This window comes from Rhinolophus ferrumequinum (assembly GCF_004115265.2).
Source record: "Rhinolophus ferrumequinum isolate MPI-CBG mRhiFer1 chromosome 15 unlocalized genomic scaffold, mRhiFer1_v1.p scaffold_54_arrow_ctg1_1, whole genome shotgun sequence".
NCBI classification, from domain to species: domain Eukaryota; kingdom Metazoa; phylum Chordata; class Mammalia; order Chiroptera; family Rhinolophidae; genus Rhinolophus; species Rhinolophus ferrumequinum.
The window spans coordinates 2,766,392-2,793,791 of NW_022680357.1; the positions used below are offsets into that span (position 1 = coordinate 2,766,392).

A 27,400-nucleotide genomic window follows, 5' to 3' on the forward strand; every position below is an offset into this window, starting at 1 on the left:
CCACGGCCACGAGCCGTAGGTGAGGAAGGACGTTAGCCCCGTCTTCCACGTGGTTGTAGACGGTGGCTTCTCTTGGCTGTGAAGTATGCCACTGAGTGACCACGCGAACAGTCGTCCAGCCTACTTTTGATGGACTTCGGGTTGTGTGCTGCTTTTGTCTCTTAGGACCTCTAGCACACGCCTCCTGGGGACGTCTGTCCACGCTTGCGTGGTGCACACACCCGGGGATGGGCTGCTGGGTCCTGGGCGTTTACAGCTGCTGTTGCTGTTGCCACCTGAGAGCTGGACAGCACTTTCCCTGCCCTCTGCGTCGTCAGCACCGGCTTTGCCAGTCTCGCTGAGCTTAGCTGCGTGTCGTGATCTTTCAGCGCTCCTGGGTTTTGTTTTCAAAATCAACTTAATGAAGGTATAAGAAGTGGTGGTGTGCGGGGGCTGGCGATGGTAGCACGAGATCCCACCCTGCAGATCCCTTCCCAGCTCTGTGCTGGTGACACTCTGGTGGCCTGAAATCACTCGGGGGGAGTATTTCCAATCATGGAAATCAGAAAAAAAAAATACTGTCAACCAGGGCTTTATCCAGAGTCCGTTGTAATTTACATAAAATAAAATGCAGCGATTTGAAGTGTGCAGCGTGGTGGTTTTTGACAAATGTGTACACCAAGGTACCTACCACACAATAGAGAGAAAAACATGTCCCACCCCGGCCCAGCTATTCCCTTGCCAGTCCATTCCTCCCCAGCCTGAGCCCAGGTGACCATTGACCTGTTTTCTGTCACTATAGTTACTCAAGACTGCTTCCCTCCCTAGAGGTCTGTATAAATGGAGTCGTCTTTTGTCTCTGGATTCGTTAGTTAAGCATGTTGTCAAGGTTTGAACATGTGGTGTGTGTCAGTAATTTGGTCTCTTTATTGCTAAGGATTGTTTGTTGTGTGGAAACGACACCACCCACTCTCCTGCTGATGGGCTCCTGGACTGTTCCGTACTTTGACTCTTACGAATAAATCTGCTAATAACACTGCTTACAGATCTCTGTGCTTTCATTTCTTTTGGGCAGATACGCAGGAGAGGAATGGCTGGGTCGTATGGGAGTACACGCTTCATGATTTCAGAAATGCCAAACTGTTTTCCAGACCATTGTACCTTTTCCTATTGTGACCAGTAGTGTGAGTTTCTCCTCTATTTTCTGAAAATTTGTATAGATGATGTAATTTATTCATTAAATGTTGGCGAGAATTCACCAGTGAAGCTGTCTTAGCCTGAAATTTTCTTTGTGAGGTTTTAAATTATGAATTCAACTTAATTGTTAGGGGACTATTTGTATTTTCTCTTTCTTCATGAGTTTTGGTAATTTGTGTCTTTTATGATTTTTTTTCCATTTCAACTAGAATGTCAATTGTATTAGAATAAAGTTGTTCACAATATTCTCTCTTTATCCTTTCAGTGGCTGTAGCATCTGTAGTAATGTCTCCTCCTCCCTTCTTGACATTGGTAATTTGTGTGTTCTCTCCTTTTTGCTTGATCATTGTAGCTAGAGGTTTATCTATTTTATTGGTATTTTCAAAGAACCAGATTGGGTTTCATTGATTTTGGTCTCATGTTTTGGCCATGAAAGGGTTCTAGTTTTATGCAAAGGTCTTTGTTGGAAGTCCCCATGTTATCAGGAAGAGTGCCTCTTTCTTGCAGCCTGGGGTGTACTATTCTGGCTTTCAGCTTTTCTTACACCAGATTATTCCCTTTTATTTTTATGAGTTCAGATACAAAGTTTGTTTATACTTTTTTCTAGTATTTCTACATGTCTGCATCTAAAGGATTTTTGCAGTAGATTAGCTCACCATGGTGAGGTTATTTTATTTTGCTGTAATTTTTCCCCCTATTCTGTCATCTTAGACCTTCTGCGACTTTTAAAGGGACAACTTCTAGGTTAGGAAAAAGATGAGAGATCATGAGAGAGATGGTGAGTCTCAACCTGGATGCCAGCCCAAGACAAGTAAAAGAGGTATGGGAGTAGGGAGGAAAGAAACAGTGCTGTCCACTATTTGCAAACAAACTATTAGAATTAATAATAAACTTCAGCTTGTTTTGAGAAATGGGCCAATGATAGTCAAAGCAGTTTTGAGACGTGGGGGCTGAGACCACCAGGTACCAGGACTGAATATATAAGACTGTGTAGAACGACCTGGGCAGCTACAGACCCCTAGAACAGTGAGCCACCCGGCCCACGGGCGAGTCAGCTGCTGCCCCTGCTGCCCGTCCAGCCAGGTCAGTCGGTGGACAGGGGTGGCTGCACAGCAGGAGATGGGGCGTGACCCCAGCTGTGCCCCAGGCCTGCTAGGCACTGAACTAGTCTGGGTAAGGGAGGGGCAGGCAGTCTCAGCAGAAAGCCATCCAGATGGCAAAACGTTTAAGAATCACCAACATTATGTAGCACGGCTGCCTTTTCATTTGCTCCGTTTTCCTTGGCTAATTGGTAATTGCATATCTATACCGTGTCTCCTAGACCACCATGTGGTCACACGCTGGCTGTGGATGCCTGCTTTCTATGCCACTGGCTAGTCACGGCCTGGTGTATTGGCTGTCCCTGTGCTCTCAGCAGAAAGGGATGCAGCACTCAATCTGCTTGGCCCCCACGATGGTCCCACAGATCCTGGCAGCGTGAGGCCTCCCAGCCCCTGGGACGGGGAGGTCCAGGACCTCGGGACGGTTAGGCTATTTGTTGGGTTTTGTTCGTTTGTTTGTCTTATTTTTAAAAATTGAGGTGAAACTGACAGTAACATAAAATTAACCATTCAAAAGTGAAAAATCAGCAGCACTCAGTCCCTCACAGTGTTGTACAAGCACCACCCCTCTCTGGTCCCCAAGTGTTTCATCGCCTCCGAGGGAAACCCTGGGCCCATTTGCAGTTGCTTCCCATTTCTTCCCGCCCCAGCCTCTGGCAACCGCTGATCTTTCCATCTCTATGGATTGACCTGTTCTGGACATTTCATACGAACGGAATCACGTAAGAGGTGACCGCGTGTGTCTGCCGCCTTTTACTGAGCATGTTTCCAAGGTGTATCCATGTTGTAGCGTGTGTCGTTACTTCATTCCTTTTTGTAGCTGAATAATATTCCACCGTGTGGATGGACCACATTCTGTTTATCCATTTGGCTGTGGTGCCTATGCTGCTGTGAACGCTGGCATACGAGCATCTGCTTGAGTCCCTGTTCTCAATTTTTTGGATGTATACTCAGGAGTGGGATTGCTGGATCACATGGTAATCCCATGTTTCACTTCTCGAGGAGCTGCCAGGCTGTTTTCCACACTGGCTACAGCATTCTGCATTCCCAGTGTGACTCCTCACCAGCTCCTGTTATTCTCCATTTAAAAGAAGATGGTACCCCTCCTGGTGGGTGCGAAGTGGTCCCTCACTGGGGTTTTCATGTGCGTTTCCCTAATGACTGAGGATGGAGAGCGTCTTTTCATGCGCGTGTTGGCCATTTGTATGTCTTCCTTGGAGAAATGTCTATTCAAGTCCTTTTGACTTGGAGTGTTTGTCTTTCTGTTGCTCAGTTGTAAGAGTGCTTTATATATTCTGGATACTAGACTCATCAGATATAGGACTTGCGAATATTTTCTCCCATTCTGTTGGTTGTGTTTTTCACTGTAATGTCCTTAGATCCACAGAAGGTGTAAATTTCGATGAAGTCCATTTTTGTTGTCGTTGCTCCTGCTTTTGACGTCATAGCTAAGAATCCATTGCCAAATCCAAGGTCATGAAAATTTACCTATGTTTTTTGTCTAAGAGTTTTAATAGTTAGCTCTTATGTTTAGGTCTTTTATCCATTTTAATTTTTGAACATGGTGTGAGGTTAAGGGCCCAGCTTCATTCCTCAGTAGAGCAATGGGCTGTGCAGGCCTGTATCCTCAGTGCAGCCCAGGCTATCCCTCGTCGCCTGGACTCTGAAGATTCAGTTCCCAGAAAGTATCCCCGCTGGTAAGTAGCACACAACTTTATAGGATCCTGTCGTCTGTGAATGGAGGTAGTCTTACTTTTGGTGAATAACAGTGGTGAAGATGGGCACCCTTGTCTTGTTCCTGATCTTGGGGGTAAAGCTGTCAGTCTTCCACCATGGAGAATGTTAGCAGTGGGTTTTCATAAATGCCTTTTTCTTATGTCAAAGAAGTTCCCTTCTAGTCCTAGTTTTCGGAGTGATTCTTATCATGCACGGGTGTTGGATTTTTGTCAAATGCATTTTCTGCACCGATTGAGGAGACGGTCGTGTGGTTCCCCACCCCACGTTCTGTTAACGTGGTGTATTGCATTGATTTTCTTATGTTGAACCATTCTGACATTCCTGGGATAAATCCCACTTGGTCGTGGTGTATAATCCTTTTAAGATGCTGTTAGATTTGTTTTGCTATTATTTTGTTGAGGATTTTTGCAGCTATATTCATAAAGGATATTGGTGTGTTTGTCTGGGTTGATCAGGGTAATACAGGTCTCACAGGATGAGTGGGAAGTGTTTCCTTCCTCTTCTAAGTTTTGGAAAGAGTTTGGGAAGGATTGGTGTTAGTGATGCTTTAAATTCTTTGTAGATAGAATTTTGTAATGAAGCCGTCCGGTCCAGTCTTTTTCTCTGTTGAGAGGTTTTTGATCACTGATTCAATCTATTTACTTGTTACAGATCCTTTCAAAATTTCTATTTCTTCCTGAGTTTAGTAGTTTGTGTGTCTCTAGGAATTGCTCCATTTTTATCTAATTTGTTGGCATACAAATTACTCATAGTACTCTGTTACATTCCTTTTTGTTTCTGTGAGGCCGGTAGTAATGGCCCCACTTCTTTTTGACTTGTGTCCTCTGTCAGTCAAGCTAAAAGTTTCTCAATGTCGTTGATTCCTTTAGGAGTTTTAAGGTGGATTTGCCGATACGTTGAGTTTTGGAGCTGTCCCTCAGGAGGAAATGTCTCCAGTCTGAGTGAGGCTCAGAGGAGCATGTGCTGGGCCTTGGCAGGTGCCAAAATGTCCTTCATCATCTGAGCGAACAACCTCTCAGCAGACAAGACGCCAAAAGCTCCTCTGGCTCAATGAACACACCCCGTCTCATGTGTGATGTGAGCGGTGTCCCTTGCCCAGTGGCTGGAGCGAGAAGGGGAGGCAGGGTGTGAGTCCTCCCTGGAGACAGGCCCCTGGCGGAGCCTGGCACTCTGAATGGGGCCAAACGCCAGGCTCAGTGCGTCATCTGAGCACGGCCACTGCCCATGGACGGTGCCTGGGTGTCTAGAGTCCCAAGTCCCTGGGAACAGGCAGCGGCACGGGTGGTGGCCCCATCCAGACTGTTTTGACTGTGTCCTCTGGGCCCCGACTCTGCAGGTCAAGCATGGTGCAGCCCCTCAGGTGGAGAGTCGTGTCACTTCCATGTCTCTTGGCGGCAGTGGGGGATAGGGCAGAGGTGTCAGTGTGTACCTGGGCACCTCCTGGGCCAAGGAACTTTCCAGAATGTAGCATGGCCTCAGGGACAAGCTCTGCAGCTTGAGAGGATCCTGGCTGGGGCCTGGGTGTCCAGACGTGTGATGGACATAGCGCTCTGCATGGGAAGAAGCCCCAGGCAGGGGTGGGGGTGTCGGGAGGGCTGGTTGGGCCAGGCCATGGTTTCCAGGGAGAACAGGAGCGTCTTAATTCCCAGCCCCTTGGCAGGTCAGGTGCTCGGCTACAACCTGATCACCCCCTGCCCCCGGGTCAGGTCCCCCCGACCGCAGGGCATCTGTCCTGCCTGAGGTGACCCCTGCGGCCCCTCCTCAAGAAACTTAGACTGACTCGGGTTTTACAAGTTGAATGTGGCAACTGGGGCGCGTTCACATTCAATTTCCGACAGACACGTGCTTCCTGTCACGTCGGGTGGAGAGCCCTCACCTACAGGCCTTGGGGACGATTCAGGCGGGGAGAGCGAGGGAGGGAAGGAAGGAGGGAGGCAGGACGTGCCTCCGCTGTCTGGAGGGAAGGTGAGCTAACGCCCCTGCCTGGTTTCCCTGGACCCTGCTTTCATCTGGAAGTTGCTTTCGGGCTGTTCAAGAAACAGCAGGTTCTCATGAGGCCAGAGAGAAGGCAGGACCAGGCAGAGCAGATGTGACGTGTTTGGACCTTTCTCTGTCATCAGGTGGACAGTTTATCCAGCAAACCCGTGCTGGGGGCCAGGCTGAGGCCTCCAGCAGCCGGGAGTCTGGTGAAGGCAGGACGAGGCGGCATTGAGGGGAGGGGCCCGAGGCTGAGCAGCTGGTGGACGAGGGACGTGCAGGGTGTGGCTGGGCTGAGGGGCAGTGACCTCAGGTTCCTGCTCAGGGAGGTGGGCAGTGGGAGGTTCTGAGTGTCGGAAGGGTGCAGCCTGACTCCCTCTGACAGGACGGTGTGGCCTGAAGGCTGCTGACACCCGAGCCTCTGGAAGGGGAGGGGCTGCCTGAGCAGGTCTCATGGGTCCTCCTGTGTCAGACAGAGAGTGGAACCTCACTCTGGCCGCTGCGCCCTCACAACCTGGACCTGGGGTCACCTGTGAGGGCCCCAGGTTAGCAGATGTTTATCCTGTCCCAGGACTGGTGTGGGGCCGCCTGATTCTGGAGGTGCCCTTGAGCCAAGAGGCCCCCTGTGTCACTCTGCTACTGGCTCCAGCCCTGCTTGGGGGGTATGGCTGGATGGCGGCCCAGAGAGGAGCTCACAGTCAGGGGTGCTGGGTCCCGGGGCCTCGCCTGCTCAGCCTCGGGTGGCAGCGAGCCCGGGTTGGGGGGTGAGAAGGGCTGGGGGGCAGTGTGAGGACACAGCATGGTTCTTGGCAGGGAGGCCACCTGCGGTTCTGGGCGTGAGGGTCTCCTCGGGCCCCCCGGTGCTGCCACCCATCGGCACAGCCCCTAGTACAGCCCCCCGGGAAGGGCTGCCCAGTCACCGCGGCCGGCGGTTGGCTGCTGTGGGCAGACTTGCTGGCTCCAGGCTCCCCGTCTGAGGCCCTGTCTGTCCAGCCACAGACACAGGACGCCTGTTTCCCTGTGAGCGGGAACACGGCCTCTCTGTTGGCACCTGGGCTGGCCCCCCAGGCAGTGGGGGGCGCTCCACACAGACCCACACTTGTGCCCACCTCATCCCGGCCTCCTGGCCTAAACCACCTTGTTCCCACTGGGACCCTCCGCAGTGCAGCCCGGCGCCCTGGACGGCTGGGGACGGGGCGGCAGGGGTGGGCGGTCACTCCCACCGGCGCTGGCCAGGCTGGGGAGGAGGGGGAACCCCGCAGCCTGCTGCCCCCATGGGTGGGACCAGCTCCAACCCCCAGCATCCCTCGACCTGGCTGAGCAGGGCTGGGGCTGTGCTGTTTGTCCGGTGGGACACCAGCCCGTTCTCTCACACCTCACATTAGGCTGCACCCCAGTTCTCAGTGGGGCCCCAGGATTGTCAAGCGAAAAAGAAGCCAGTTTAACATCTGACAACTGGGCCTCAGAATCTCCACTGTGGGGACCGCTGCCGTCCTAGCACCCAGGCCGGGCCGGCTGCTCTGCTGCGCTCCCACCCCTGATAGCTCCCCCGCCACAGGGCAGGGAGCAGGAGGCTCCATGGTGTGCCTGGGGGCTTGTGGTCACAAAGAAGGAAGAGGTACCCGTCTCAGGGCCCGTTGGGGGCGCCCACCCAGCGAGGGACAAAGGGCTTCTGTCCATGCCTGTGGATGCTGCTCACTGGGGAAGGAAGCAGGGCCCAGGCCAGCCAGGGAGGGCTCTGAGGAGGGGTGGACGTGGGGGGAGCCAGCCCTGGGGGTGTGGAGAGGCGGGGAGAGCAGGGAGTGTTTCCTCACAAGCACACCAAGCACATGCCACGCGGCTGCTGGGGGCCCGGGCCTGGCTGTGGAGCGGGACGCCTGGGCCAGGCCATGGCCACGGGGGAGCCGAGGCCTGTGCAGTGGGTGCTGGTGGCCCCAGGCCGACCAGAGCTGGGAGCTCCTGTGGACACCGGTGTCTTGGGGGCCTGGTGACAATGGAGATGACCAGGTGTGGGGTGGGGTAGGGGTTTTCTGGGTTGCCTGGGGACCAACTGTGGGAGAGGAGGAAAGCTGGGGGACCTTACCCGGCCCCCAGGAGACCCCCAGCAGCGCCCACCTCTCTTTTCTGGGTTTGCTTTCCTGGACATCTTGGCGCAAGTGGAGACACGGGGGTGCCAAGGCCTTTCCACTTTATTTCCAGTGCACAGGCCCTGGACCCCGCTATTCCGGTTCTGGGTACGGCCACTCCCGTGACCTGAAGTAGTCCTTGAGGTCCCGGAGGCTGATTGGAGGGAAGTAGGGGCCCAGCCTCTTTCGGATCCACCATCTGCCGGCAGCAGCATGCGGGCCCCCAGGGAGACTGAACTTGTACCTGTAGTGCTCGCCCCTGAGCCACCTGCAGGGAGGGCGGGCATCAGCCTGCAGCCCCTGGCTGTGCAGACGCAGCCTCTTAAGGGACCCTGGGGCTCAGAGTCCCGGGTCTACACTCCAGCAGGGGATGTGTGTCCATCCAGATGTTCCTGGGGTGGGGGAGCTGCCCAGGGGAGCCACAGGGGCCCACGAGGAGCCCCCTCACAACCAGCCCTCCGACAAGAGTACTTGGGGGCAGGCTGGACTCCAGAAAAGGTGACCCCGTGGTGTGCAGCCCCAAGGAAGGCCGAGTGCTCAGCTGCAGGCTTCCTGAGACCCCGGGACTGAGGGGCAGGACTTGCTATCTGGGGGCCCCAACCCCTCCCAAGGAGCTCGTGTCCTTTCAGCCGGTGAGCAGTGCTGCTGAAAGGGGGAGGCCTGAGGGCCTGTGGCCCTCTGCACCCGGCACGTATCCAGGAGTGGGGGCCCGGCTCCCAGAGCACATTCTGCATTTGGGGGAGAAGCCCTGAGGTAGCTGAGGCCACAGCTGGTGGGGGGTCCCATCTGAGGGGAGTCTTACCTTGGGGGGGCCCTGCCTGCGAAGGGGTTGAGGGCCAGCAGGGACAGGGCGTCGGCATCGTTGGCCAGGAGCTTGCCTGCCAGGTGGATGACCCACTCGTGCTGCTCGTAGGTCTGGGGGCAACAAGAGGAGGGGTGGCTGCTGGGTTGGTACTGAGCTGGCACAGCCACTGCCTGGGCACTTGGACGAAGCCACCAGCCTGAGTTCTGGGGTGGGCTGGAACTGTGGGGGTGTGGCCCCCAGGGGTCCTCGGGAGAGAGTGTGCTCACCCCTTGCTCCCCCCTTCCAGAGGGCCTTGCCTGGTCACTCCCTACATTAGTCTGTTGTCCCGGCCTGACTGAGTGTCGTCCGTGGTCGGTCTCTCCTGGACGGTGGGCTGCCCTGGGAGCCCAGGCCCCAGTGCTTTGGTCTGGGCTCCCCTCCAGAGGGGCTGCTGGCTTCCATTTTCACCCACTGGCCAGACGTCTGTGAATTGTTCACTTGTGTGCTGGTCACCTGTCCCACTGTCCTGTCCGCGTGTAACTTGGATGCAGCAAGCACAGGGCCTGGTTGTACCAGCTCACCTCTTGGCTTTTTCACCTGCAAGCCCTGGCTCCTCAGGCGACTGACAGAACCTTCCCAAGGCTGCCCCCATGGGTGACGGGTCAGCGGGAGGACGAGGAGCCTCCAGGCTCGCTCTGGCCTGAGCAGACACTGTGGACGCCGGCCATGCCTGTCTTGTTTTTGGTGGAGGTGCTTTGAGAAGCTGGCTGTGGCACCCTGGTCCTCGAAACCCAGAGATCCTTGTGTGAGGGTGTCTGAGGGAGGGCCCTGGGATCCAGCATGGGTCTGAGCAACGTGGGGAACCACTGCTGTCCAGAGGCAGAGCCTGTGCGTGCAGTGGACGCACAGGGAAAGACGTGGAAGGAAGCCCGGCCTCGGACCACAGCCCAGTCTGATGCTCGCCTGGCTCCAGGCGGCTGCGGGAGGCAGACGCAGCCCCGGGAAGGCGGGCACCTGGGAGCTGTCACTCGCTATGGCCGGGCCTCAGATCTAGGCCCTGGGTCTCGGTGGGTGAGTCCTCATGGCTGAGCAGTGAGTGCTGCCTCGAGGGCTGGTCCCGGGAATGTAGGAAGCTCCTCTACAGCTGACGCCCCAACAGCAGGAGTCCTTAGCCTGACCCCCCAAGTTCACAAGGGCCCAGGTGGGTTGTGTGAGGCTGGTCAGAGCGGGGGAAGGGGGTGGGGGGTGCACAGCGCCCACAGCTGAGTGTCGTGTGGGCTGTGATGTTTCCACTGGGGTCTGATCTCAGCCCCCCCGACCCTGTGGCAGGACTTTCTGGGGCCCCACGTGTCCCCACTGAAGGCACCACAACCGTGGAGTGACCAGAGCCTGCGTCCACCGTGAGCCCCTGGGCAGCAGGGTGGGGGAAAGCGGGCGCTTACCTGGAAGGCTGCGAACCACATGAGCCAGTCCAGGCGGTGGTGGTAGGGGGAGACGAGGCACGGCCGCCTCCTCAGGTCGCCCGGCTTGCACTTGAACTCGTAGTCCTCCCACACAGCGTCTGGTGCACTGGCATTGGGGCTGGCCGTGCCCTGCAGGATGATCTCTGTGCGCTCCCTGGTGATGCTGTCGGGGAAACTGAGTCAGGGCAGCCGCAGGGCAGGCGCGCCTGTGCCCCCGCCCCCACCCTGCCCTCCGCCCTGAGCTGCAGGGTGAGGCTGGAGCTGCAGGAGCGGGTGGGGCCTGGCCTTCACATGCCTCTCCTAGATGGTCACGGTGGCCCAGGGGGGACAGAAAGCAGCCCCGAGTCCCTGCCCTGGACCAGGAGCCCGGTTAGGGCTGAGTCTCCCTCTGGGGCCGTGGGGTCCTCCCATGGCGGACAAGGAGACCAGACCTGGGCCAGAGGCGGCTGAGACAGGACCCCAGCTACGTGCCGTACCTTCCAAAGGCCCCATACGTGTTGACGATTCTGAGGGGGTTGAAGGAGCTATTCATGACTTGCTTGGAGCTCAGTAGGTTGAGGACCACGGGGACGCTGAGCCAGGCGACCAGGGCGCCCAGAGCCAGGTTGACCACCTGTCGCACCACGCGGCCTTGGCATGGCAGAGGGAGCAGGTCAGCGTCTGTCCCCCAGGCCGGCCCTGCTTCCGGGAGGAGCCAAGACCATCCCCCGCCCTCCGGCTGGCCCCCCAGACCCTGGCCTCTGTCCAGTCCCTCTGGGCTCACAGAAGCCGAGGGAGGTGCTGCTGGGCCCCCTCCTGGGGGGCTGGGAAGGGGTCCCTCTCCACAACCCCCGTTTCCCCCAGCCAAGGGTCATTCTGAAACTGATGTGGAAACCATCCTGACAACTGTCCTCGTGGGGTGGGCCTGGCTGTCACTCGCTAAAAATGGGCCAGCACCTCCCGGGGCGGCTGTGCTGGGCCCAGGGATAAGGCCGAGTGTTCATGCCTGCAGGGGTCCACCCACCGTATCTAAGCGTGGGCTGGGCCCCCCGCGCTTTCTCCTTCTGCATCTTCAGGACCTGGTCCTTGAGGCCGCCAGGCCCGGAGGGAAATAAGAACCCCAAGGTGGCGTCATCGAAGCAGGCGACACTGGGCACGATGGTCAGCCAGTTCAGGAAGCTCAGGTTCCCGCTGATGATGAGGACCACCTGAGGGACAGGCAGCGCCTCAGACCCCGGCCGAGCAGGACCCCGTGGGCCCTTGGGGCGCTCACGCGGGCCGCAGCCGGGCCGTCCCCTCCAGCCGCCCGTTCCACCTGCTCCACCGGACCCAGCAACTCCACAGCGACGCAGATTCCACACCCAGAGGCGCTGGGGCCGAGGGTTCCAGTTTCTTCCCAGAAGCACGTGTGGGTGCCGGTGCTGTTTCCAAGGGACCAGGGTGGCAGGAGGCCACGGTCCAGGCCCTGCTTCCCCCCACAGGCCACACACCTGGCCCCAAGATGTCCATGCCCTGAAGGAGCTTGGAGGCAGATTCTTCTCAGAGCCTCCAGCGAAGGCCCAGCTGTAGACACCTCAGTTCCAGCCTCTGAGACCCGACTTGTGGCCACAGCCAAGGCCGCCCGGATTTCTGACCTACAGATCTGGTGCCATGGTTTGTGTTTGTGGCAGTTGTTAAGGTGATTGTTAATCAATATAGGCCTGGGGCAGCCTCAGGAATGACAGGCCCATGGACCCTGCAGCGTGTGCCCCTCCCTAGGGACGGGGCTCTGCCACCAGCCCTGGGATGTGGAGACCCACGGGGTCCTGCAGGAGGTGGGAGGGGCCCTGCGGCTCTCCTGATTGGTGCATGCGCCTTCCGTCTGCTGCCCTGTCCACACCTCTGTGACCACACACAGGGCCCTTCCCTGGGCGTCTACTGCGGCCAGTGCATACTGACCTACCTTTGGTTGCAGCTTAGCTGGAGCCCATCTTCCTGAACTTGCACAGCAGCCACAAGGACAGGCCAGTCCAGGGGGCAGCTGTCTGAGAGGCTGGTCACTGCTCCGGCCACTTCTGGTACAGGGTCTGGGGTGAGCCTGGATGATGCAGGGTCCAGGAAGCCCAAACATGCCCCAAATATCCCACCGAAAATGGTGACCAGGGAGGCGAGGCTGCCATGTGTCCCCAACCCGCCAGGCTCGTCCCCGTGGCCTTGGTGCTAACTCAGTGATCCACAGAGCCTCTCCACTCAAAATCACCCCAAAGGGCCTGAGACTCTCAGCCGTAGAACTAAGGTCATGAATAGAGGAGGTGCTGACAGCGTGCGGATTTCCTGCACACCCAGCCTGTCACAGAGGACTCATCCTGGAGCCACCTCCCAGCCAGAACTTCTGGAAAGTTCCTTCTGCACTATTTGTAAGTTGTGACTTGAAAATCACCCCTTTGGCCTGTTTATGCCCTGTTGTCTGGTGGTGGATAATGGGGGTTCACGCCTGCCCCTGGGCCCCAGACAGAGGCCTGGAGTCGCCAAGCTCCCAGGGACCCGCAGAGCCTGCTGAGCAGAGAGCGTCCTCAGTGAGGACTCTCAGTGACCACAGCACAGGACAGGCTGGGAGGTGGGGTGCAGCCCGGGACACACACGCATGCCTCTGGAAAGCCCAGATTGCACGGGCGGCGTCTCCAGTAAGAGCAGGTCTGACTGGTGGCAGAGGCGCTGGCCCACCAGGGACATCCTCAGGCCAAGCTGACGCCCCTGGAATGTGCTCACCGGGGACCAACGAGCATCCTTGAAATGCAGGGTCACAGACTGACGGCTGAGGGCTGAGGGGTGACACGGCCACAGTGGACACTGTCACAGCAGAAACGCAGGATGGAAACACGGCAGGAACAGGAGCAGAGGAATCAGTGGGACACGGACGTGGGAAGTCTTCATTCTTACTTGCACCCATTTTTAGCGTGGAGGTCAATGGGTTTTGCCACACTCACTCCTGTGTAAATACCACACAATCCACAACCCCCACCCCCAGAGAGTTCCCTGGTGCCTGTTTGGGTCAATCCCCTCACCACACCCCGCCCCAACCTCTGCACTGACATCCGTCACCCCGTTATTCTGCCTGTTCCAGAACTTGGTGTTGCCCCCGCTGGCTTAGCCCCTGGGCCTCAGAGCACCCTACACCCCGCAGAGCGGACGTGTGTGGGCACCTGCCCTCCTGTGGTGAGTATCGCGTGCGCCCAGGGCTTGGCTACCAGGAGACAAATTTCCATCAATATTTATGCACAGGTGGTGACTAGTTTGGGGTCATGTGGTGCATTTGACTTTGAAAGGAGCAGCCATTTGCCGCGTGGGGGTCCGGGCGCCTCAGACCTTTGTTGGGGACCCAGGAGAAGCTCGCTGATCTTAGCCAGCGTCCCCATTGGTGGCAGCGACCTTGAGGGCCCCTTGCTGTGCTTGCTGGATTTCACATGTTCTCTGTGAAGAATCTGTTCAAGTTTCTTCCCATTAAAAAAACAATCGGCTGATTCCTTGGGTTCTAAGTCTTTTGTCAGATATGCACCTATTGCAATTATTGTCTGCCAGCTGGTGGCCTGCCTTTTCATCACAGTATCTTCGGAAGAGGTGAAGTTTTACATTTTTATGAAGTCCAAGCTATCAATTCCACCCCCCCTACTCTGCCGCCACCCCCAAGTTGTCAATTTAAAAAAACTTTACAGTGAGTGCCTTGTGCCCCGTCTAAGAAAGCTTTGCGTACCCCCAGGTGATAAGGATCTCCTGAAAGGTTTGCAGGTCTAGCTGTGATGTTTAGGTCTCTCATCCATTCGAGTTCGTTTCCCACGTGGGGTGTGAGATGAGGTTCAGAACTCCTCTCCGTGTGGGGACTCAGTGTGGGATCAACCTGGCTGGTTCCCTCTCAGGCCCCGGAACCAGCCCAGGAAGAGAGGAAGACGTGGGGGTGCAGGGGAACGGGCCTGCAGAGCGAGTCCTGGGAAGACCAGGGAATGGAGTCAGGGGTCCTGGGAGGTGAGGGCAGGTGGGTCCACGGTGGGCGCAATTAAAGTGTCAATGAGCTGCCTCAAGCCCAGGCCTCAGACAAGAGGAAACCGGAGTCGGAGCCGGAGCAGCAGTGGGAGTCGGTCAGGGACCCACAGCGCAGAATGAGGGAAGGACGTCGGCAGCGGAACCCGAGCACCAGAGCCCAGGTATCTGTCACGTGACAAGAACGGCCAGGTGGGCACGTTTTCCGAGAGACTTCAAGGAAAAGACGAAACGAGCAAATAAACAAAACCCAAAATGAAGACGGTAAAACTGCTCCAGAAACAAGAGGAATAAAAAGGGCATTTTCACGAAGTTCAATGTGCATCTGTGCACCTAACCCAGTGGTCACACTTCTGAGAGAAACAAGACCGTAAGCAGCGGACAGTCCCTAAAGCACAGGGCCTCCATTTCGCTGTCCAGGTGACCTGACAGGTGTATCTGCGAAGCCCGGACAGCAGACGGAGAGACGTGGAGTGAGGGGCTGTGGCCTCCCTGCAGGACAGCGAGAGGCTGAGGCAAGAGGAAGGAGCTGCGATGACAGAGCCGGGAGTGAGGTGCCCCAAGTCCCTCAGCTCCTCTCGGAGGCGGAGCAAAACTCAGCGGATACACAGCCCCTTGATTTCTGAATTTCAACGAAAAGGCCTTGAATCTGGCAATTGGGAGGAATGCGAGGTCGCAGACGCCCGCCAGCCTAACGAGCGTGCGAGGGAGGAGCTGGGCTTTGGATGGGTCTTGTCAGTTTTATGGATCGCGACGGAGTTTTACGATGTGTGACACGAGAGATTGTGGATTCACGGCTCTCCCCGGATTAATTTGGAAAACTAGTGTTCCTGGCTCTGAGCCCCCAAATAATTATTTCTTATTCTTCCCTGTCTATGATGTCAACAAACCCCTGAGCCAAAAACCAGCCCAGCCTGCACTGGGCCTGGGCCGGGGGTCTCTCCCTCCAGCTCATCTGGGCCCGGCAGAGCTGACGGCTGCTCTGGGCACACAGGTGGCTTCCTGAAGTCGGCGGAGTGCTGCTGACTCCCGATGACGGCCTGGGGAACTGACGGTGACCCCCACAGGTGGGGGCAGCTCAGAGCCCCTCCCCCCAGCCCCTCTTCCAGAGGCTGCGGTGGGGGCCAAGCCCTTTGGGGTGTGCTGGCCGCAGCCACCTCGGGCACACCCTCCTGTGGCCGAGCAGCCCAGGACAGCAGCGTCCCTCTTGCTGCCACCACTCTGGGTCTGACCTCCAGTTTCTGTCCACGCAGACCTCTCCGCCCGCCCCGCTCTCCAGTCTCCCAGCTGCCTCAGCGACTTGCAGGGACGACTTCACAGAAGCTTGGTTGCTCCCTCTGTGCCCCCCTCTCTGGGACCTGGGCTGCCCGGCGGCCCCTCACCTTCTGCTAAGAGCGTCACACTGTAGCCAGGTGGCTCAGTGGACGGCCGGGCGGCTGCACCTGGAGGCCCCTCTATGGCTTGGCCGTGTGGCTAAGGCCCGCGGCACAGTGGGCGTCAGGCCAGGACGAGCCAATCCCCTGTGGGGCTGCTGTCTGGGGTGTGTGGTGATAACACACCTCGGCATCTTCACTGCCCAGGGCACGGCTGAGATGGCCACCAAAGCTGAGGACATCCTGGTGCATGGCCGCCCCCCAGGCTGCCAGCGAAGACGCAGCAAGAGCGGGATGGAGGGAGGACAAGCAGCTCCTGCCCACGTTCCCCACAGACCTCAGGGAGGGGTGGTTCCAGAAGCTCCCCTCTGGCCACCAGGACACTGTCCTTGTGTGCCGGGTGGGGAATGGTATGCACGGTGTGTCCCACGCTGCCCGACCTCACAGCTGCCCCTCGGAGCTGCTCCACACCCAGGCCCGCTCCTCACCACTGTCCACCTACTGCCCTCCTGCCCTGTGAGGCCCTGTCGCCTGCAGCTGCTGGCTCTGGGACAAGTGCCCGCACCGGCCTCTACCCGAGACATCTGTCTTTCCACCAAATCTCGTACCACCAGAAGACATGGACACTGTCACCTGCAAGACCGAGCAGGGCAGCCTGGCGGCTCCCTGACGGTGCTGACTTGCCCAGCGCGTCCACCTGTGACGGGCCTGCGGGGCCGACTGTTCTAGGTTCAGCTGCACGTGCACCGAGGCACAGTCTCACCTTCTGCTCACTCGTGGCTCCTCTGAGATCTCAGAAGGCCCAGTGCAGGGAGAGGAGAGGCGTCCAGACAAACCCAGGCTAAGCCGAAAGGACCCTGATCAGTAAATGACATTTACTCACCTACACCCTCATGTAACAAGGTACACAATGTGAAAGCCTGTAACAAGTGAAAAGCAGAATGGAGACTCCTGACATCTGAGGGAGAAGTTTAGAAAACCGACTTGAGAAATCCTGCCTGACTGTGGTCCAGAGATGGGAGAGCTGAGGAGGGAAATGGCACAGATTCAGCAAGGTCAACGGCTCACGATCGACTTTCCAGAAGAATGATGTAAACTCCCGACGCGGAAGCAGCCCGGGGCCTCAGAGGAAAGGGTCCAGGACGGCTCACGGCAGCGAGACGCAGCCCACACGTGTTTGGGTGGTTTCTCATTTCCGAGGATGAATTAGAAGTCAAAACAGTATAAGCATTTCGACTGAAAATGTAAAAAATGAGGAAAAAAGGAAAGAAAGGAAACAAGGGAAAGTGGTTTAAGAAGTGCCGAGCCTCTTGTCTGCCAACTGGGAGGCAAGATACGGGGAGCGGTGCTGGCCGAGCTGAGACTTGGATCCTCATCTCCTTCTAAGTCTGCGCAGACGCGGCTTCTCGGTGAGGGCAGAGAACGGGTTTCACACACGATCGATCAGCCATTCAGCTTTGGTGAACAAAGTCAGGCTGGGCGTTGGTGTGGTGGGGGCCACACGTCCGTGAGGTCACTGGATTTCTTGGCAGCAGTGGGAATGTTCCAAAGGCCAATCAGGACACGGCCACTGGATCTGGCTCCCAACTGGTAACTGACCTGAACAACGTGGCCCGGTGTCCACCCCACGTTCCATCTTTAAACACCCCCCACCAAGGACAGGGGCCGAGAGGAGAGCCCCAGAGATGCCCCCGGCACCCTCTCCCACTCCTCCATCCTGCCTGCTTCCCTGAAAACACTTGCAATCACGCTCCCAGGTGTGTGCTTCCTTCTGCTGCGTGGAGCAGAGCTGGTCAGAGGACTCGGGGGGCGGGGGGTCCCAGGACGGCACAGAGAGGAGTGGAATCGCACGCACCACCTCCGCCTCCTCTGCCCGCAGACGCAGGCCCCAGTCCATGCCATCTGACCCTGCCTCCTCGCTCTGACTTCTCATTCCAGGGAATGACGGGCTTCAAGGTTCAAACTCCACCAAGGACTTCTTCTTTAGGGTAAGAGGGAGGAAGTGGGGCTGGAGCCTCCACTGCCAACACAAACAACTGGACAGTGAACCAAACAGATGAAGCAACTGTTGTGTGACACGTGGCTGTAGGCCCTGCAGGACTCGATGCAGAGAGAAGGGCAACAAACAGACCTGTGACGGCCTCAGCATTCTGCGTGGAGGTGTTTCGTGGTCCCACGCAGGGAGGAAGCCCCAGGAGGGCAGGTCAAGGGGCTGTAGGAATCGCCTGGGTCCCTGTGAGTCTGCCAACCACTGCGATTGATCGAACGCAGGCACACAGAAGGCTCCAGGAGGCCAGACAGCTACCCACCCAGCTCACACAGGTTAGGGAGACGAGTTCTGAGGAATCCACGTGGAGAGAGGCCTGCAGCAGAGACCCCAGTCCTACCAGCAAGGCTGACAGAGCCCCCGCAGTGAGGGCTGGTTTAGATCCACCCAGAGGATTTGAAGACAAGTGTCAAGATGATAAAACCAATTTGCAAGTAAATCAGTTGTTTTGATTTACTGCGAATTCAACACCACAACACGATGGCCAACATCCAATCAACAGTTAACACACAGGCGAGCTGCAGCCAGAACACAGTGGCTCAGAAACAGGAGGCGATCTGGAGAGAGTAGGTAAGAACGTTTAAACAGCTATTGTCAATGAGACATTTAAAAGAAAACATGGTCAGAACCAAGGGAATTATGAAAACGATAAAGAAGAACCAGGTGGTAATTTCAGAGTTTAAGAGGTACTATATGAAATAGGAATTTACTGGAAGTCTTTGGACAAATCTGACACAGTGATAGGAGCAAGGCAGAGGCTGTGTGAGGCCTTTCTCAACACAGAGAGGAGAGCGGCCCCTCCGGGACCCGGGGGACAAGGAGCTCTGGTCTAAAACACCTGTGATTTACATCCCAGAAAGGAAAGGTTGGCAGAAACAATATGAAGAAATCATGTCCCCAAATCCTCCTAATTTGATAGAAATGGGGAATGCACAGAAGCCTACGACGTCACAAGCAGGATAAACGCAAAGAAATCCACATGGCACATCACGTCAAACTGCTGCAAAGCAGTGAAAAAGAGAAAATCTTAGAAGCAGCCAGAGGGGAAGGAGCATGACAAACCAGGACGAGGACACGGATCCAGGCAGAAACGACAGACGCATCTTCGTTGAGAGAAAATACCGTCAGCTGGAGCTTGACAGCTGGAAAACACCCTTAGAAGATGCTGGCTGAAGGAAAAGCCTTCCAGCCTCCTAAGACAGTTATACAACAAATGGGACATTCTTCCAGCAGGAGGAACATACTTCCTGTGGAGACGGGTCTGTACAGGGGAAAGCAGTGTCGGAGGCGGTGAAAATGTGGATGAATATTAAATCTAAAGAATCTCTTACATTTCTTTAAAAGATAATTGCCTATTTAAAAACTTGTGTATGATGGTTGTGGTTGTTGAAAACAGTGGTTGCAAAGGTGCTAAGGGCCAGTGAAAACACCCACACAGAACGCTATGCAAGCTGTGCTCGAAGCTGGGCACATGCGCTTTTGTGGCAGGAAAACCCCCCAAAGGACCACGGGGCGGGGGGGGGGCACATGATGGGTCCTCTTCTTCCCTTTTTATTCTCCAAATCAGTCATTCTCCATTTAAAACAAGAAAAAATGCCATTGGGAGGCTCTTGGCGCCTCTTGGAGTCGGTTGGCCACTCCAGACACATGAGGGCCACACCCCAGTGGCACGACAGCTTGGCCCTGGGATGGCCCCACAGCTCCTGTGGGTGCTGAAGCTGTGGGGCCTGCGGTGGCTTCCCTGGCTCTGATTTGGAAGCCTGTCATTTTGCTGGCTGCAACCCGAGCCTTCTCGGGGGGACAGATGGCCCAGGCCACCCTGGTGGTCCACAGTCCCTCCTACCCTTGGTGAATAAGGGGGTTTGGTGGTGGCCCTGCCTGGGCAGACCTGACCAGGGCCCTCGGTAAGCTACAGACCTGCAGGGAGCGGTGTCCGGCTCCTCAGTGCAGGCAGGGCTGGGACCTGCATGGGGACTTTTTCAGCCTTCGAAACAGAGAACTGGAAAACACAACCAACCAACGAGCCCTCCTGGCCCTGTCCCCACCCGCAAGCACCAGACAGAGGCCCACCTCTCTGCAGCCCTGTTGCTTCCAGCCTGGCCCTGTCCGAAGCTGTGGTAGACCTGGGCCTGCGTCACGCGAGCGAGGACACAGCACAGCCCGGGCCGAGATGCCTCCCGAGAGCCAAACCTTCTTCCTGAGATTCCAGGTGGTTTTGATGTCCGTTTGGCACCATTATCTTGGTGGACACCCTGCCCGGTGACACCAGTCCTGCTCCCTGAGGAAGTCATGTTAGCCGGGCCTCAGCTCTCTGCCTGTAGCTTCAGCTGCACACGTGGGTGCAGGAGCCCCATGGGGCCGGTCCCAAGAAGGGTCATTTCTCTACAGATGCAGGGGTGCCAGCCCCCCCTGAGGCCTGGTCTACATGCCCATGGTCTGGAACGTTCTAGTGCGACAGAATTCTTGGAACTTGGCAGCACACCTTGAAAGGCTGCCATGACCTCTGAGCAATGCCTGGCCCTCCCAGGGTTACTGCCTAGGGGGTCTGGGAGGGGCCCCTGGTACAAGCATATTTCCAAAGACCCCCTCCCCCAAGTCATTCTAATGAGAACCCAGCTGGGTGGCTCTGACCCAGGGAAGTAGGGTCAACGGGGTCCAGTTTGGGGGATAAATCCCTCTTTCTAATAAAGCAGCAGAAGCCCTGAGGATTCAGAAAAATCACGTCACGGGGACGTCACGCGGCCGTGCTCAGAGCCCTTGTCCGGCGCACACTGGCTGTGTCCCTACTCAGCCTGCCTCCCTTTATCTGCCCCATCCACCTGGACGGAGTCTGGCATCCCGTGCACGGCCATGTGCTGAGGCGTCTCATCTTAGCCTTGCTGCAGTGTCTCCCCCGAGGGGAATGAGTCAATCGCACCGTCCATCTGTATTTATAGTGGCCGCGGCGCCCTACCCTTACCGGTGCCCGCAGCGCACCGTGCAGCCCGTAGGAGACCTGACTGGGCGGTGGCCCAGCCAGCAGAGCTGGGGCGTCAGAGCCGGACATCGGCAGGAAGACGAGCACGGGAGGCTCGGGCACAGGAGATGCCGAGGATGACGCACTGTGACCGAGGAGGGACGGGCGGGTTTCTGGAACGGCCTGCTGGGCTCTCAGCTTGCAGGCCTTGCAGAGAACTCATACTCGAAGGAGACTGTGCAGCCAGGAGCCCTGGGGGAGGTCTCCCGTGACCCCCAATCCAGGCGAGGCACTCGGGGCCTGAAGCCATGGGGATGGCCCCACGGTGAGACGTCCCTGGGACTGGCCAAGGTCACAGAGGTTAGAAACAGCAGGACGTGGTGGGAGGTGGAGAAGGAGAATCTGGTCCGGAATCCATGAGTCTGCACCAACCAGGAGGCTTTCGCCTGGTGAATGCCCGTCTGGTGCTCAGACTCGGCTGGGATGCCCACCTAGCCCCACCCGGAAGCTGACAACTGCCCCTTCCAGGGTCTCTCTCACAGGCTTGCGGCTCAGAGGCTGGGGTGGGGTGGCTCCTGCCACTTCTCCTGTGCGCCTCTCTAAGTGGACAATGGGCCCATGGCCTTGCAGAACCCTCTGGAACAGCTGTGTAAACTGAGTGTGGGAGGAGGTGAGAGGCTCACTTCCTCCGTCTTCTCCCGAGGGGATGGACGGGAACAAACAACCAGAGCTGCCTCTCGGGGCTGCGGGCGCAGAGGCAGGAGCACGACCCACGGGCGGGCCTAACGGGCTGCTCCCCACGGTGACGCCACACCCACTGAGAGCTGAACACCTGTCAGGAGGCTGCACCCTGCGGCCCCCACACCTGACACCCCACGCTGCCTGCCAGGGGCCAGCGGGCCGTTCTTCCTCTCCGCTCTGAGGCCCCTGAAGGGGCAACACAACAGGCCTTGGAAAAGAGCCGCAGTCCTGGGGTTCTCTGCCGTGTCCTGGGCATAGCATTGGAGCTGGAGAGGACAATGCCGGGGACACGCCAGGCCCAGGGTCTCTCATCACCTCCAGGGAACGGCAGGCAAGGATGTGGGCCCGTCTTCTGGAATAACTCCCAGAGCGCAGGCTGGCAGCCGGGTCCTAGAGGTCCAGCTCTGGCCTCCTGCCCAGTTTCTGTGCCACCACCACCTACCACTGTCCACAAAGGCAGCAGACCCAAGAACTGGGTTGAGACCCAGCTGTGTGGCCTGAGGCTGCTGGGAGCTGTTAACGCCTGAGCTCTGAGCCCCCACACCTGCACAGCACCCCCACCCAGTGGCAGGTGTCCTGGGCCGGCATTCAGACCCACTGCCAGCCCAGGTCCAGGTAGATGGCCTCGCCTGATGCATCATGGGACTTGAGCCAAGTGCACTCGGAACAAACAAGGGCGTTATGAGGCCGCTGGTTCAACGGGCAACGTAACAATCTTCCCAGATCTGATTTGCCACCAAACTTCCTTCGATTCTTTTTTCAGGTAATATGACAACTTGCTTTTCATTAGTGCTCGTCAAAGCCAGCTTCAGGTTACTCGAACAGAGAGCCAGTTAGTGTAGCCCGAGGGACGCCGGGAGGGTCCCTGCAGGCCCAGTCGAGTTTATAGCCCTGAGAGGGTCCCCGTGGTTCTAGGCTTGTAAAAGCAGCTGAAGCAGCGACTAATTAACGCCCTGCAGCCCCAAGAGCGGTCCCGGTCACCACAATGACCATAAAGTCAGAGCAGACGGCATTCCTCCTGAGGGCGTGTGCCGGTCGGGGGCTCTCTGAGCTGCCTTGGGAGCCAGACCTATATTTTCCATCGAGGGGAAGGCAAGAGCCACTGGCTGGGCACAAGGTGGCACTCATACTGATGGAGACTCGCCAGGATGCTCAAGCCTCCACCTGGAGCCTCCTCCTACCGGCTTGAGACCACGGGGCCATGGGGCCTAAGTGTGGGTGGGGGCGGGCACGGTACTGAGGGCCCCTGGCTGCTGGCAAGGGTCACCGGCCAGCCAGGGCTCTGTCCTCCTGCCAACTCGGGATAGGTTATGGGTAAACTGTGGCACATCCAGACAGTGGAGTGTCTCCCAGCGATGACAAGAAATGAGCTCTCGAGCCACAAGAAGACACGAGAAACCTCCAATGCATGCTACTAAATAAGGAAGCCAGCCTGAAAGGCTGTGTCCTGGATGATTCCAACCCCGTGACATTCTGGAAAAGGCACGACTATGCCTTTCTGGAAAAAGTAAATGGATCAGTGATTGCCAGGGGTTGGGGGGCGGGGGAGGGATGAATCGGGGAGCACAGAGGGCTTTTAGGGCAGTGACTAATCCTGTGTGATACGACAATGGTGGCTCCATGACATTGGACATTTGTCCCGACTCATAGAAAGCCCGACACCCAGAGTGAACCACAGTGAACTACGGACTTCAGTTAATAATAAAGTTATCAGTATTGGTTCATCAGTTATAACCAATGTGACACGATCTGTTCATGACGGGGAGACTGTACCCGGGAAGGGATAAGGGAACCCCCGCTACTCTCTGCTCAGTTTTCTGTAAATCTAAAACTGTTCTAAAAACATTCTTCAGTATGAAAGCAAAACAAAAGAGAGCTAAAATACTGGGGCCGCGAAAGCAAGCGACAGGTAGGGACAGAGCCGGTTACAGCATTTTCAGGCCTTTGGCCATCATGGCGGCCAAGACGGGACTGTCACATTTAGACTTTCAGTTAGTTACCTAAGCACATACACACTTGAAAGAAATTGACTGTACAACTTACTATTAGGTTGGCGCAAAAGTAATTGCAGTTTTTGCAATTTTTTTTTAACCCTTTAAACCGCAATTACTTTTGCGCCAACCTAATAATTAGGAGAGGGATATAACAGAATGAGAAAAAGAAAACAAAGGTGTGGAAATAAACCCAGAGACACCAGTTGAGATGTATGGGTGTATTACATAAAAGAGAACAAGTGTCAGCCTCAGTTTGAAAAGAATCCAGCCCCGTGCTCTTGGAAGAGCCACATGGGCTGAAAAGAGAAGGTCACAAATCCAGACTCTCCAAACGTAAGAGAATATTCTGACTTTTTTTTTTGGCCAATGAATCTGAAAGCAAATGAAATGGACAAATTCCCAGGAAAATGTGTGCCACTAAAACTGCCTCCCGAAGAAATGGAAACCTGTATGTCTGACAGCCACAAAAGGTGGTCATCAGAGGTCACAGAGACCCCACCCCACGAGGCCAGGGGGCTCCTGCAGGGGCGCTATCTCCGTCCTCATGAATCCGTTCAGAGTAGGCGCCTGCCCTCAACGGGCCCCATGAGGGTGACAGTTCAGCCCGGGCAGAACCAGGCCACGCCGGTACAGGATGGAAAACTGTAGACGAATCTCATTGCCTGACAACCACGCAAAAACCAAAACAAAGGATGAGCAAGTCACACCCAGTAACACGCTGACACACACACACAGCACGACCAAGTCGAGTTTACCCGAGGAACGTAAAACTGCTTCCACACGAGCAGTTTCGATGCAGTTCACCACATTAACAGATTAAAGGGGAACAAAAGTGACCTTCCCACAACTGGTGGAGAAAAAACCATTTGCTAAAATTCAACGTCCATTCATGACAAAACACCCCCCCAAATAAACATCACCAAACTTCCTAATAAACTAGAAACAGAAGAGAACTTGATACAGGAGGCCACAAAAGCCACCCCCCACCAACCCGGTCACATCCCACTAGGCCCACGAGTGTTTCTTTGGGAATCGGGGGAGGCCCACCTCCTGCTGCCCGTTGCGCCTGTGACCCGACACCACACAGACCCCTGGACAACAGGAAAACAGGACACGACTAGCGACGTCACAAGGGCCCCGCCATGACAGATGCAGGTTCGATTAAAAAAACAACAGTAAGCAGGTCACAGAAATTTCAAATCCCAACAGCGTTTTTCTTGGGAACTGACAGGTGACACTCACGGTCACGAGTGTTGGCGGTGACTCACCTGGAACAGGATCTGCAGGGCGCCATGCAGGACGCACATCCGCCGCCCGAGGAAGAGGAAGAAGGGCACCACGAGCTCCAGGAAGTGGTTGCTGAGCGTCTCGAAGCGGTGGACCCACCACGGGGAGCGGTGCAGGAAGTAGGCTGCGGGGTTGGGCACCGGCTGTGTCTGTGGGGGGGGGGGGAAGCCTGTGAGCTGCGCCCCGAGCCTCACCCCACAGGGGACCCCAGCCCGGCCCCTGGCCGGTTTAGGAGGGTGACGGGGGACTTTGGGGGAAGGTAGTGTCTGGGGCTGTCCTGGCCGGGAACGGCATGGGGAAGGCCGGTGCCATGGCCCTTCCTCCAGCAGCTCCCACGCTGCCAACATGTGAGATGCCAGGACAGGGACGATGGGGCCCCAAGTCTAGGACTTCTCAGGGTACATGTCAGGGGCACCCTCCGCCTGCCTGGGTTCCTGTGATTCTGACGCCGACCCTTTCAGGGGCCCCGAAGGCCCTGGTTACGTGGGAGCTCAGAGCCCTGGAGAGCACAGGAGGACACGTTACTGGGGGAGGAGGGCGGGACCGTGGGAGCCTGTCTCAGGCCGAAGCTCACATGCGTTCCGTTTCCGCTCAGAGGTCGACGAAGGCTGGGGATGGGGTCCCGGCCCCGAGTGTGTGTTCCTGGGAACACGTGTTCAGAGTGGGCGAGCGCGGAGTGTCCCGGGAGGCCCACGTGTTGACTCAGCCGTGGTGCTGGCCGCCCCAGGGCCCACCTGACAGGCCCTGCACCTCCCCCACCCCCATCTGTAGCGGAGGCTGGGAGCAGGCCACATAGATCACACGACATCCACATGCAGAGGCGCCAACTGCCGGCACTACGGGAAGGGTCCGTCCCCACCCACGAGGGTCTGAACACGCCTTGAATCGGGCTCACTGCCCCGTCGGGGGCCCCACTATGAAGCCAGCAGTTGGTGAAGGGCACGGGTGCCACTATGCACAGGGACCCTCCACGCGCCCAGCATTGGCAGCCCCAGGCCCTGGGGGGACTTGATACGCCTCCTCGAACGCGAACTGGCTCGCTTTCCCATCCGGGGAGGACGCTGCGATTCGTGAAGGGCGTGGGCGTCTGCTGTGCCCACCTCCCCGCCCCTCCTGAGGCCTGGGCCCAGCACACACAGGGGACGGAGGTGCTCCATGCACACACACCCCACAGACACAGAATGTCACGTGGGCAACGACGACCGCTGTTAGGGAAAGGCCGGGTCAGGCAGACAAATGGGAGATAGTGGCGGTGCCAGCACGGCTCCCATTGTGAAACGTAAAGATGTTTCTGATAATGTGAAATGGACTTTTCCTTGTCACACATGGTTTAGATCGCAGAGAAAGGAAGTACCTCTAGCAGCTGCCGCTGGAGTGCTGACCCCAGCCCCTGTGACAGGCTCCCTGGCCACTTACCCCCAGGCCCCCCTAGCATTGGGTGTGGTTGCAGCCTGGCTTTTCCCTCCGCCCGGGCGTGCTTCCTCTCAGACCTGCTGTGGACAGGAGCACCTGTCCTGCTGGTTGCTTTTGTGCGATGGACATGGGGAGGTGACCACTCACGTGGAGAAGCCGTGGAGAAGCCGGTTGGAGCGCGACAGCTGGGTACCCTGAGTGTGTGCCCTTCTGGCCTGACATTCAGGCCAGGTGGTGGGCATGGACGACAGGCAGGGCAGGAAGTCACAGAAACTGCACCGCCCACCTCCAGCCAACTGGCCACCCATGGGCTCAGAGGTCGGATGGGCTGGGGAAGGGTTGCCGCCCCATTTGGGAAAATGTTTTCCTGCCAACTTTTCTTTTGGACATGATTTCCAACTTACAGAAAAGTTACAATAGCAAAAAAAAAAAAAAAAAAGATCCCCAGTGCCCCAAATGATTACATCGTACCACCCTCTTCCTCTCTTTCTCACCACAGGGGTGTCTTCTGCACCATTTGAGTCCATTGAAACATGACGCCTTGCTCCCGAAGTACTTCAGTGTGAATTTCCCCAAAGAACGGCGTTCTCCCTTCTTTGCAGCAGCGATCACGGCTCAGGGACGTGCCACTGTCTGTCACCTGTGGCCCTTACTCAGATTCCTCCAGTTGCCCAAATAATGTCCTTTAAACAAAAGAATATCCTGGGTCACACACTGCCTTCAGCGCCCACATTCCACGGTCCGGATCTGAGTGTCAGGGTGCTGGCACTAGAGCATGGGCTCATTTGTGGGACGTCCCTCTGCGTGGGTGTGTCCGATCTCCTCATGGTGGACTGGGGCACGCTCTTGTGGCCGAAAACCAGGGGTGACAGGTGCGGGGGCCAGGGTGGAGACGTGTCTTAGCACAGGCGGTTGGTTACGTAACACCTGGATCTCTTAAGAGGTGTCGGCCAGGGTCCCCCCCCCCGCAAAACTACTGTTCTCCCCTTTGCAGTTTGAGGCTATGAAAAGACCCTGTTACACCCAAATATCCCAGGTGCCCCACCCTTTGAGGATTCTTGGAGTCAATTGTTCCGATGGCACGTGAACGGTGAGCTCTGGGTCCATCGTTCCTTCTGCACAGTGTCCGCCTCCCTGGGTATTTCCTGGTGCCAGTGTGGACATGTGGGTTATTTTATTCATGGGTTATAATCCTTCACCATCATGTGTTTTGACCGTTCATACCACTTTCTG

General features: G+C 56.9%; 1 protein-coding gene across 1 annotated transcript in view; it reads right to left on the reverse strand.

Moving 5' to 3' along the window:
- Positions 1 to 1,899: 1,899 nt before the first annotated feature.
- LMF1 (lipase maturation factor 1) overlaps positions 1,900 to 27,400 on the reverse strand; it is a 104,430-nt gene continuing 78,929 nt past the window's right edge. Inside the window, exons 6-11 of the mRNA XM_033101190.1 lie at positions 24,736 to 24,903; positions 11,367 to 11,550; positions 10,840 to 10,993; positions 10,343 to 10,526; positions 8,919 to 9,031; positions 1,900 to 8,384 (exon numbers count right to left, since the gene is read on the reverse strand). Coding sequence (XP_032957081.1) covers positions 8,210 to 8,384; positions 8,919 to 9,031; positions 10,343 to 10,526; positions 10,840 to 10,993; positions 11,367 to 11,550; positions 24,736 to 24,903 — 978 coding nt within the window. The 3' untranslated portion in view covers positions 1,900 to 8,209. The remainder of the gene's footprint in view (positions 8,385 to 8,918; positions 9,032 to 10,342; positions 10,527 to 10,839; positions 10,994 to 11,366; positions 11,551 to 24,735; positions 24,904 to 27,400) is intronic.